General features: G+C 43.4%; 1 protein-coding gene across 2 annotated transcripts in view; it reads left to right on the top strand.

Moving 5' to 3' along the window:
* The window catches only part of LOC139206863 (NACHT, LRR and PYD domains-containing protein 12-like), a 39095-nt gene extending 30220 nt beyond the window's left edge, over positions 1 to 8875 (top strand). The window contains exons 12-16 of one of the 2 annotated variants that reach the window (XM_070836460.1): positions 1670 to 1843; positions 3962 to 4135; positions 5681 to 5854; positions 6274 to 6320; positions 7036 to 8875. In XM_070836460.1, coding sequence (XP_070692561.1) covers positions 1670 to 1843; positions 3962 to 4135; positions 5681 to 5854; positions 6274 to 6320; positions 7036 to 7622 — 1156 coding nt within the window. In that variant the 3' untranslated portion in view covers positions 7623 to 8875. The remainder of the gene's footprint in view (positions 1 to 1669; positions 1844 to 3961; positions 4136 to 5680; positions 5855 to 6273; positions 6321 to 7035) is intronic. The other variant, XM_070836461.1, reaches the window with a different exon arrangement.
* The last annotated feature ends 3557 nt before the right edge of the window (positions 8876 to 12432 follow it).

Below are 12432 nucleotides of genomic sequence, written 5' to 3'. Positions count from 1 at the left end.
CAGACCAGAAACAACCATCAGATGTGTGGACATCTTTAAAGCCCCACCTGGAAGAGATTCTCCAATCAGATCAGTGATGACAACGGGAGTGGCCGGCATCGGGAAAACAGTCTTAACGCAGAAGTTCACTCTGGACTGGGCTGAAGACGAAGCCAACCAGGACACACAGTTCATGTTTCCATTCACTTTCAGAGAGCTGAATCTGCTGAGAGACAAAACATGCAGCTTGGTGGAACTCGTTCATCGTTTCTTTCCTGAAACCAAAGAAGCAGGAATCTGCAGGTTTGACGGGTTCCAGGTTCTGTTCATCTTTGACGGTCTGGACGAGTGCCGACTTCCTCTGGACTTCCACAGCAACGAGACCCTGACTGATATTAAAGAGTCGGCCTCAGTGGATGTGCTGCTGACAAACCTCATCAGAGGGAATCTGCTTCCCTCTGCCCGCATCTGGATAACCACACGACCTGCAGCAGCCAATCAGGTCCCTCCTGAGTGTGTTGACATGGTGACAGAGGTCAAAGGGTTCACCAACCCTCAGAAGGAGGAGTACTTCAGGAAGAGATTCAGAGATGAGGAGCAGGCCGACAGGATCATCTCCCACATCAAGACGTCACGAAGCCTCCACATCATGTGCCACATCCCGGTCTTCTGCTGGATCACCGCTACGGTTCTGGAGGACGCGTTGAAAACCAGAGAGGGAGGAGAGCTGCCCAAGACCCTGACTGAGATGTACATCCACTACCTGGTGGTTCAGACCAAAGTGAAGAATGTCAAGTTTGATGGAGGAGCTCAGACAGATCCACACTGGAGTCTAGAGACCAGGACCATGATCTGGTCTCTGGGAAAACTGGCTTTTGAGCAGCTGCAGAAAGGGAACCTGATCTTCTATGAATCAGACCTGACAGAGTGTGGCATAGATATCAGAGCAGCCTCAGTGTACTCAGGAGTGTTCACCCAGATCTTTAGAGAGGAGAGGGGGCTGTACCAGGACCAGGTCTTCTGCTTCGTCCATTTGAGCCTTCAGGAGTTTCTGGCTGCTCTTTATGTCCATCTAGAATTCACCTACAGTGGTTTCAATCTGCTGACAGGCTGCCAAGTGTCTGCAGTGACAGAGCTCCACCAGAGTGCCGTGGACCAGGCCTTACAGAGTCCAAATGGACACCTGGATTTGTTCCTCCGCTTCCTTCTGGGCCTTTCACTTCAGACCAATCAGGATCTCCTGCAAGGCCTGGTCATCCCGGCAAGTAGTAATTTACAGGCCACTCAGCAAACAGTCCAGTACATCAAGGAGAAGCTTGAGGAAAATCTGTCTTCAGAGAAAAGCATCAACCTGTTCCACTGTCTGAATGAACTGAATGATCGTTCTCTAGTGGAGGAGATCCAACAGTCCCTGAGTTCAGGACGTCTCTCCACAGATGAACTCTCTCCTGCTCAGTGGTCAGCTCTGGTCTTCATTTTACTGTCATCAGAAAAAGATCTGGACGTGTTTGACCTGAAGAAATACTCTGCTTCAGAGGAGGCTCTTCTGAAGCTGCTGCCAGTGCTCAAAGCCTCCAACAAAGCTCTGTAAGAACAGGCAGATTTTGTTTGATTGAAATAATAATGTTGTCACTGCTGAGCTTTAATGAGAGAAATATATATAAATAACTTACACTCATTGTGTCTTCAGGCTGAGTGGCTGTAACCTCTCAGAGAGAAGCTGTGAAGTCCTGTCCTCAGTGCTCAGCTCCCAGTCCTCTAGTCTGACAGAGCTGGACCTGAGTAACAACCACCTGCAGGATCCAGGAGTGAAGGTCCTGTCTGCTGGTCTGGAGAGTCCACACTGTACACTGGAAACTCTCAGGTAAGCTTGCAGTACAGTTGGTGTCAAGTCAGTAGGAGGCAAATAGTGACTTGTGTGCCAAGTTCATCACTCCAGCAAAAACATTTGGCCCCATAATCACAGGTTTTACCATCAAACACTCATGTAAATCCCATTAAATCTAACCCAGTGTTGTGGAAAGATGAGGGGTTGATGAAGGATCATGGAGGCCGACACATAGACACACGGGAGACCCAGATGGCTTACATTGTGGTAAAGTTTACTGATCAGGAGAAGTGACATCAGCAGAGCAGCAGTTCATGCAAGCAGTGCCAACATCAATTCTGAGGATCCTCTGCTTTCATTAGGTATATATTGTCCAGATTACAGACCAATACGAAGACAGCTAGTCTGCTCAGTATTGTCAACAATAAACAGAACTCAACCTTGACTAGTACAGAGAGCTCCAGCATATCTTGTAGTGTCTGTCCATCAGAAAGCCATATTAGGGCAAGATAAGGCCTTAACATGGAGACAGGACTCAGACCTGTGGAGGGTAAAGTGACCTACACTTTAACCTATGGCATAATTTAGGGTGTCGTCAGTTTACGGCTGAAAGGAGACATCTTCTCTAGGGGAAAGGACAATTTTCCCTCACACCCAGTATCATTTAATACTGCTCCAAGTGAAGAAAGACATGCAAACTGCAGCTACTGTGCCTCTTTCTGCAGCAGGCTGTCAGAACAGTAAACAGGCCCAGAATGATGTCTGACAAATACACCAGATGAACTATAACTGAAGCAGGCCTCTTTTTGTGTTATGGGAAAAACCCTATCAATTACATATCTAGTACCGTGAATGCAACCAGAGAACATACGTGTGAGTGTGACTGACTAAACCGAGAACGTTGGTCCCATCAGTGGAAAAGTTAGTCTGTAGTCCTGATTGTGTAACAGGTCTCAGATAGAGTTCCCATTAACAGAGAAGAGTCCTGTATAAACAGGAGGAAGAATGAGACGGTGACAGAGCTTCTGGTCGGTGCAGCTTCGCTCAGCAGAATTTAATTACCAATACACAAAATATACTTTTCCTTTTCTCCCCCCTTGTATTTTGTTCTACATCTTCAAATATACTTTTATCAATACCAACATCCACAATATTAGAAACAAAACAAAATACACAGGCTGGTTACAGGACCATTACTTTGTGCTTTCAAATAAAAACACACATCCTCTATTCAGATGAATCCTGAGTTCAGTGTATCACTATTAATACATCCTCGTTCAGTCTACTAACTGAGCTAGTATGTAGTTCACTACCACTCGGAAGGAAACATTATTGTGAAATACAGAATTTGTAGGTACGTGTTCCCTTATTTAACCCCATAGTGCAAATGAAAAGAGACCCAGCACATTGCTAATGATGACTGTCGTTTCAATATAAATGCACGAGCTGAAGACTTGCAAACATTTAACTTTCCAAAGTGCTTACAATTTAACAATTCAAATACATACACATCAAACAGTAACACCAAATGCATACGTGTTAAGCTGGCTTAACAAGAAAAATAGTTATTAACCCAAAATGGAATGTGCTGGAGCCAAAAACTACGACATGCTTGGAGAATACAACAAAAAGTTTACAGCCGGCGCCATCTTGGGCCACCCCGACACAGAGAAGAACCCAACCGTATGCTTTCTACTTGTTCACAAAACCATTATATACTCCTCCCAGACATCGATCTAACATTACATTTAAATGTATGTAGTTATACAAGTTTTCCAAATCTCACCAACCTGTATAAACAGGAGGAAGAATGAGACGGTGACAGAGCTTCTGGTCGGTGCAGCTTCGCTCAGCAGAATGAGGACGTAAACAAGAGTCCGTTCTAAAGGAGTCCCAAGCAGAAGCAAAGCGCCTCACTGCCTCCTACTGGCAACACTGAAATGCTCTAAGTGTGTAATACAATGAGGGCTTGTCATCTCACTTAAGAGATAATCATTGACCATTACGGTTCATATTAGTACATTTATCTCACAGAAATAAGCCTTTCAAAATAAAACAAACAAAATTACATCAATGTGACCATACGTTTCGTGTGTGTCACAATTGCAATGATGTAACGTTCAGCTTGTTGGGTGTTATGTATTGTGTCTTCAGGCTGAGTGGCTGTAACCTCTCAAGGAGAAGCTGTGAAGTCCTGTCCTCAGTGCTCAGCTCCCAGTCCTCTAGTCTGACAGAGCTGGACCTGAGTAACAACCACCTGCAGGATCCAGGAGTGAAGGTCCTGTCTGCTGGGCTGGAGAGTCCACACTGTACACTGGAAACTCTCAGGTAAGCTTGCAGTACAGTTGGTGTCAAGTCAGTCGGAGGCAAATAGTGACTTGTGTGCCAAGTTCATCACTCCAGCAAAAACATTTTTCACACTGTGAACTGGAAACTCTCAGGTAAGGATTCATCAGCCTGATCGATTAATATATATTATTGATAAGCTCTTTTTAGCACGACTCAAAATTATTTTCAAACCAATTGTATTTACTCTGTTTTTAGACTTAGTACCTTACCATTGGCTTATTTTATATTAGTTTTGTCTCTCTGTTGTCAGCGGCTAGTCCGAGAACCCAAAATGTGGATATGTAATGTGGACAGACCCAAATTCAAGGTTCACACAGGTTTATTACAGTATGAACAGAACTCTCAGAACAACAGAGAGAATACAAAATGCCGAGGCTGCCACTCCTCACAGACTCAAAGGGATCTAACTAAGAAACAATGGCAGAGCGCAGGAACGCAAAACACTAACAAAAGGCGGACAGCTAACAAAATAATCCACAAACTTAGCTGCCCAGTTTCAGGGCTGATCTGGGCAATCGGAGCCCAGCAAGGGTTCTGAAGCTGGAGGTGGGAGTCAGAAACCAGGACAGGCAGGGCAGAGCAGGGGTTGAAGCCAGGGCAGGAGTGAGTTACTGAGTCGACAGACTGGCGAAGAGTGAGTTCCTGAACCAGACTTAAGCAGCAGGAGGTGGATGATGAATTGCAGGTGACCCACACAGCTGTCTCCACTCCTGCAACCACAGCCAGAGAGAGACAGACAGACAAAAGGGCACAGGCAGGGGCAGGAGCAGTGGTCCTGACACTTGTTGCATCAGAGACGGTTTTAAAGATACAGAAAGTCTGACAGAGTTTCAAGGAGTTTCTGTTTTATTGTCCAGAGTTTCTTACTCATTGATGATGCACCGTTGGTTTGGTCAGTTATGTCCGTGTGGCTCCAGCGTAGATGGTGTGTTTTCATAAAAAACTTAGCTCATGGTCAGAAACCATGGACCTCTCAGCACGACACACCTGGAACAATTACTGCAGCGTTTCAGGCTCCCAGCGCCACAATCATCACCACAGAAAAGGCTCAAACACTCGTCATGGCGATACGACAGTTCATCCTAGTTGTGTTATAAATGTTTGCTTTTTAATGTTTATTTCACAATGTAAAGTCCTTAAACTTTTTCATTTACAGTTTTAAATGTTAGTGTTGTTTTAGTTCACTATAATAACTCTGGTCCAAACTGTAGGAAGGTTCTGTCACCTGCAGCTCATCTAATTAGCTGTCTGTGACTGTTTCTTTTCATATTTCTTTATTTGGACGTGTTTTTAATGCGGTTAAGATTTAAGAGCTGCTAACAACATGTGGACTGAGGCTACAGGAAGCTGCAGTAGCTTCATAATAAAAGCCTTACAGTAGTCTGCCATTTTGGTTTTAATGTACTGACTGGAAAGTTTAAAGACGGAAGCAAATTACAGGCGATGACAGAAAAAACACTCCACCTTCCCGCCCCTGACAGTCCCATCAGACTGTTTCATGTGTGTTAATGTGTGTGTTTTCAGGCTGTCAGGCTGTCTGATCACAGAGGAAGGCTGCACTTCTCTGGCCTCCGCCCTGAGCTCCAACCCCTCCCATCTGAGAGAGCTGGACCTGAGCTACAACCATCCAGGCGACTCAGGCGTGAGTCTGCTGTCTGCTGGACTGAAGCATCCACACTGGAGACTGGACACTCTCAGGTATGAGGAGGCCTGCTGCTGCCACCGACAATCAGTCTGATAGAGGAGCTGCAGCTGGAAACATCTGTGTGTAGTTTTTATTTTATCTGGTGTCAGCGAGGAGACACAAAAAGTCAGCCAACACCATGATGCATGCCTTCAAAGTAAATTAAAAGGTTCTGGTTCATACAGCCTTAGAATAAAGTGAATATTGGTGAGAAAAGATTAGATGTAAACACAAGAATAGAGGTTTTCCTCCCTCAACAGACATTTAGGCATTTTTGTGTGACTAAGATCTAATTTTTCAGTCCATAATAACACAAAACACTGTCTGTAAACACAGAAATATGAACTGAACTGTGTGTGTGAGAGCGATGTAACGTCCATGTTTCCATGCTGAAAGAGAAAGTGCTGGTCTGACACCCCCCTCCTCCTTTCAGGGTGGAGCCTGGAGGAGAGCGATGGTTGAGACCAGGTCTGAGGAAGTGTAAGTGTGTTTATGATTCAACCATCTTCACTCATTCAAATGCTACTGAGGATGAAGATGATCACTGATGAGTCTCTGACAGGTGTCGTCATTTTAATCCTCTGAGAGCATGAACACTGAAAATAAACATTATTAATCCTTTCATCTAATGCAATGTTGTGAACAAATCAGTTCCCAGTTACACACTTTAACTCCACATTAAATTATTAAACAGCTCAAAATAACTAAAAATCTGCATATTGACAACAAAGAATAATTAAGAGCTGCTCAATTAGCAAATGCAGCTTTTTCTCATATTGGATAAACAGTAAACTCCAGCAACACTGCCTGTAAACATTCTGTAGCCTGAACAGACCATATTTATGTAATAAAGAATTAATTAGGCTAAAATCCTACAACATATTACGCTAACTTACCTGCATCACAGAGGTTTTGTGAGGTGAGTGAAGTTTGGCCTCTCAGGTTCACTGCAACAACTCCTTGTTGTTCTTTTTCTGTGGGAACAACAACACAGCAGTCAGAAACACAATAGTTGAGCTGGACATGAATGTGAAGTTTACTTCTTGATATCGATACATTCATTTATTCTTTTAAAAACAGTAAGAGGAGGTTTAATAGGTGGGATCGGCAGCTTCTGCAGTATCCTGTCAGGGAAACACTGATCAGGTGATCGATTGATAACTGCAGCTGTTTTGTGTCTCGTTCTCTCCGTCAGATTCCTGTGAACTCACATTCGACTTAAACACAGTAAACAGGAAGATCAGACTGTCTGATGACAACAGGAAGGCGACACTTTTGATGACTGAGACGTCCTATCCTGATCATCCAGACAGATTCTCCAGGTACCACCAGCTGCTGTGTAGAGAAGGTCTGACTGGTCGCTGTTACTGGGAGGTGGAGGTGAGCGGATATGTTGATGTATCAGTGGCTTACAGAGGAATCAACAGGAAAGGAATCACTACAGACAGTGTTTTTGGAGGGAATAAGCAGTCCTGGAGTCTGAACCACTCCAACGGTTTTTACTCTGTCTGGCACAATAACAGAAGAATATCCATTCCTTCCTCCTCCTCCTCCTCCTCCTCCTCCTCTGGTAGAGTAGGAGTGTATGTCGACTGTCCTGCTGGCACTCTGTCCTTCTATGAAGTCTCCTCTGACTCACTGATCCACCTCCACACCTTCAACACCACATTCACTGAACCTCTTTATCCAGGGTTTGGGATCTGGATAAATTTCGGAAAGTTGTCCTTGTCAAAATGGTTTTCGTCAGGTTCTGAGTCCTCAGTGTCTCTGTGTCGTCTGTAGGAGGGAGAGTCGTTCTCACTGACTGGATAGTTCAGTCTGTACAGGATCACACACAGCTGATGTTATTTAGTATCAACCTGATCATCGTCATAAAACAAGAGTAGTTATATATGCAGATGATTTGGTGCTCTACATTGCAGCATTAACATATGAAGAGCTGATTCATGTGCTGAGTGCCGAGCTGAGAACAGTGGCTCAGTGGGTAAGGAAGAGGAAACTATTGCTGAATAACTAAAATGTATAGTGTTTGGATCAAGACGTATGCCGGCCAATAATCCTCAGATAAACTCATCACTTGGGGGACGGCCAGTGCAACGAGTTAAAGCGGTCATGCTACTTGTTATTGTGATGGATGTTAGACTCAACGTGGACACATTGATAATATTGTAGCTAAAATGGGAAATGGATAGATAGATGGATTATTAAATCACCACAGGGAAATGAAATTGCTATAGCAGCCAGGTACATCTGAATTACAAGAGCACACTATAAAGAATAAAACTAGAAAGGGGAGAGTGAAAAATACAGGGTAGATACATACACACAAGATAAAGTGCATAATGGTGACTGTAATGTAACATCAAGCTGTCTGAACCAAGTGATCCAAGCTGTAGTTTGGCCATATCTTGTATATTGTCCAAGTAATTTGGTCAAAACAAAACATCCAGATTAGCTCTCCACAGGTGCACAGAAATCTCTCGTGGCTTCCTGTAGAGAGCAGATTATAATCCAGTCTTCTGATCTCCTTCAAATGACAAGAAACCAAAGCGTTCTTCCGGCCACGTAGTGCACATCAGAGGCGAACATAGCTACGTGAGCAGACAGGCCAGTTTAGGATGTATTTTACCACAGAGACCCAGGAGAAACCTCCTCAAGACGACTGTCATTTACAGAGTAATAACAGAGAGATTACAGGAAGGAGCTCACATTATTAAAACAAACACTAAAGCCGCTTTCAAGACAACAATTAAAGAGAATCTAACCTGATAAACTGCATGAACACAGTGGACGTGTCATCTTGCTCCCTACCCACTATCCTCTTTGTAGTGTAGATTTCTGTTTTGGGATCCTGATAATGATAAAGTCTTGTTTTTGAACTTTAAATGACGACTCTTCTTTGTTTATGGGCTGTTTAAGTTTGACTTTGTGTAGTTTAGATTGTTCAGCTATGAGCCAGTGAATGATGGTGTCCATGTAAACAATCTGTATAACACACGTCTGTCTCTAAATAAAGATTTCTTCCTCCACAAACATTATTAGCTGTGTCTCAGTTATTTCTGACAAATATCAATGAAGATCATTCTGATATTTATACTGACAGAGATTCAATGACACCTTGATGACACTTTTGTTGTTGTACTAATCAAATGCTTGAAAAGTTATCATACTAAGTTTTTAACAGTGTAATTATGTGTTTTTTCTCAGTTTTCACAATTTCAGCCAATAATACAACAGTTAGGCCAATTTACACATGAAACCCTTCATAGAAAACCAGTGTTTGATCACACTATGATATGAACAGTGAGACAACAGTCTGAAGGATGATGAACAATGTTCTACAGAAATACAACCATACAGATACAATTTATCTATTTGTATTTTATTCCAATTATTGTTCATATTGTCTATGTGGAAGAAACTGGAGCACCTGGAGGAAACCTGTGTGTGTGTGTGTGTGTGTGTGTGTGTGTGTGTGTGTGTGTGTGTGTGTGTTAGTCCAGGTCCTGGACCTTCTTCTTGCTCTTGTACTTGTGCCGGTGTTTTGGCGTCAGAGCTTTCTTGAAGAGCCTCCAAGCTGAGATGTGCTCCTCTGTTTCCTGGATGTTCTCAGGAGCGTCGACCCGTTCCATGACCTCTGTGTTCTCCGGTGGGGAGGTCGTTGCAATCGGCTCGCACATCATCTTCATTTCCCTCTCCAGTGCCTGATAGGCTTCCTGCTGAGTCTTCAGCTGGGAGGCCAGTTCAAGTTCAGCACTGGTCTTCTCCTCCAGCTGCTTCTTGACCTCCTCAAACTGCTCTACAGTCTGTGTGCTGACCTCCTGCTGAGTCTGCAGACTAGAAGCAGGCTTGAGTTTGGAGCTGGTCTTCTCCTCCAGCTGCTTCTTTACATCCTCAAGCTCAGCCGTCAGTCTGCAGACGTCTTTCTGACTTTCCGGCTGCCTCAGTGGCTTGTTTTCAGTCAGCCGCCGCGGCCGGTTGCGAATGGGATGGTTGATTCTTTCCATTGATGTTCTCGCTCTCTAAAATCTCTGTGTGTGTCTGATACCTGTGATGATCGCTGTGTATCTGTGAGAGTGAAACTGGTGAGTTTCAAACTTGTACCTTTTATATACTCAAAGTGAGGGTCAACATTCTAAATGTCTTTGATGTGTCATCAGAACCATCTAGAATGTTGACGTGTCATCATATTTATTTACAAGTTTGAACAAAATGGCCGCCCCAACATCAGACCACGCCCCCACAGGAAGTGCTCAAGGATTTGAAGCTTTGAATTCTACATAGTGTCCAGAGACGTCTGTAAATCAGCCTATAAATGTTTTGGAGCGTTGCAACCTGTGAAATGACTCGTTTGACCATCAGACTTTGATCCAGTCAACAGCATCACTGAATTTTATTATTTGAATTATGCCACAACTGCTTTACATGTTAACTTATTTTCTAAAACCATAAATGTTCCAGTTTGAATGTTTTTGGACCCTCTCTGCTCTGACAGATGTGATGCTCTGAATGAACAGCAGGTGGCAGCAGACGCTCATGTCCCCATAAGTCTGTTCCTCCAACACAGTTCATTTGTTCACAGGTAGAAGAATCACTTTAGTTGAAGTAGTAGAATTACTATAAAATACTCCATTACAAGTTTAAAGTCTGCTTTGGAAATGTTTCTTCATTGAAAATAACCAGGTGTGACACTAAAGCTCAGTGTTTCTCTGTGAAGTGTGGTGGAGGAGCTGCAGAGAGTCTCCTGTGTGTCCACCAGTCGTCCCACAGCTCAGTCTAACTGGTCCCAGTGGGACTCTGCAGTGGTCAGACTGGTGTGATGGTGGTTCATGTCTTTCCTCTGCAGATGTGTGTGTGTATATATTCAGTATCTATCTGTTGTACATGATTCTATAAAGCTGATTGTTCTGGAAAGTTTCATGTTCATGAAGGATGATATTAAATAAATATGTTTGTGGTTTCTTAATCTGCTGTTTAAGTCACGCCGTTATTCAACCAGAAGGAAAATATATGCGTGTGTTTGTCAAATTGAGAACAATTTTGGAGAGTGAGGATATTTTGTTCGGTCTTAACTTCCTCTAAAAGCTGTTTGAGAGCTTAGTCTTGGTTTAAAACGTAAAGGTTTTGAGCTTGAAAACATTCCATGAAGTAATCTGACATGCTCGCTATGTGCTTTTAAAAACTTTAAACAGGTTTAAATTGTGTTCAAAAGTAAATGTTTTGAAATTATGTTTTATTTTGAAAAGCCACAAGCGAGATTTATTTTTTTAATTCATTCTTTAAAAACAGCTCTTATTTTGAAATGGAAACCCGGAACTGGCGTGTGTTCCGGCGGTGCTCAAAATAACTTGTTGAGCAGAAAGGATCGTAACCGGCTGGAGGGAAGGATCAGGAAGAGAGAAGAGAAGAAGTCTGGATTAAACGAGACTCGAACCAGAGAAGAAGAAGAAGAAGAAGAAGAAGACGAAGAAAACAACAACAAGCAAAAACAAACGAAGAAGAAGAAGTAAACAGCAGCAGAGTTCAGTGACTTAGTTTGTTTTCTTCTGCTGTTGCTGTCAATCAAACAGGACCCAGTGAGGTGTGTTCGGGCCACGCCCCCTCAGGTAAATACCCAGGTGTGTTTCTGAGCAGGTCGGGACACGGTGAGACACACTGTGTAAGCTACTGCTGCGACGATTAGTCGAATAATCGTCCAGTTGTCAACTATTAAATTAACTGTCAGCTGTTTTTGATGAGTGATTAATCGATTTTGAGTTTGTTTTTTCAAGACAAAAGTCAAAATTCTTCAGTAAACTGAACATCTTTGATTTGTGGATATTTTTGGGACGACAGTTTTCACCATATTCTGATGTTTTATGTACCAAACGACTAACCGAACAGCTTTTAATCGAGAAAACGATCCACACATTAATCCCTAGTGAAAAAATTTGTTACAGGTCACAGTTAACAGCTTCAAAATGTGTGACTTTGTCTAAATATTATAGTGGCAACATGTTTGGATAATAAAGTTAGACACATAAACATGTAAGTGTAGAGCACAGCTTCGGTGTCTCCGACTGGTGTCACCGTCCTTTTTCAGCCCTGAGTCGAGTCAGCAAGGAGCCTGAGAGGCAGAAAACAGGGCAAAATTCACTGTTTAATGACTTTTCAGCATTAATATGTGTCCCTGGTGTGTTCAAAGACCATCAGACTGATAAAACACCGCCCTGTGTGTGAAAACGCTCATCTTAGATTTGCTCCCACTTGTGACGTCACACACAGGGATCCGTTGATCATGTGACCTCCTCCAGCCCATCAGGGGTCTCACCGTCCCGCTCCACCTCGCTGTCGGCCGTCACCATGTGGCTAATGTTAGCTCCAGTAATGAGATCTGGAAGGTACGAGCAGAGCAGGCGAACTGTTCTTCTTGTCCTCACGTCCTCCCACCATCTGACGACGGGGATCTACTTTCTGAAACTGTGTGTGTGTGTGTGTGTGTGTGTGTGTGTGTGTGTTTGGCGTCACGCTCCCCTGGATCTGAACCACTTCCTGCCATTATGTCTCATTACTGTGGAGATGCTTCCCTTTGAAGCCCGTTCTCCTGGCTGCT

This window comes from Pempheris klunzingeri, chromosome 9 (genome assembly GCF_042242105.1).
Source record: "Pempheris klunzingeri isolate RE-2024b chromosome 9, fPemKlu1.hap1, whole genome shotgun sequence".
NCBI classification, from domain to species: domain Eukaryota; kingdom Metazoa; phylum Chordata; class Actinopteri; order Acropomatiformes; family Pempheridae; genus Pempheris; species Pempheris klunzingeri.
Note: the sequence above shows the minus strand (reverse complement) of the source record. Positions and strands in the feature narration are given on the sequence as shown.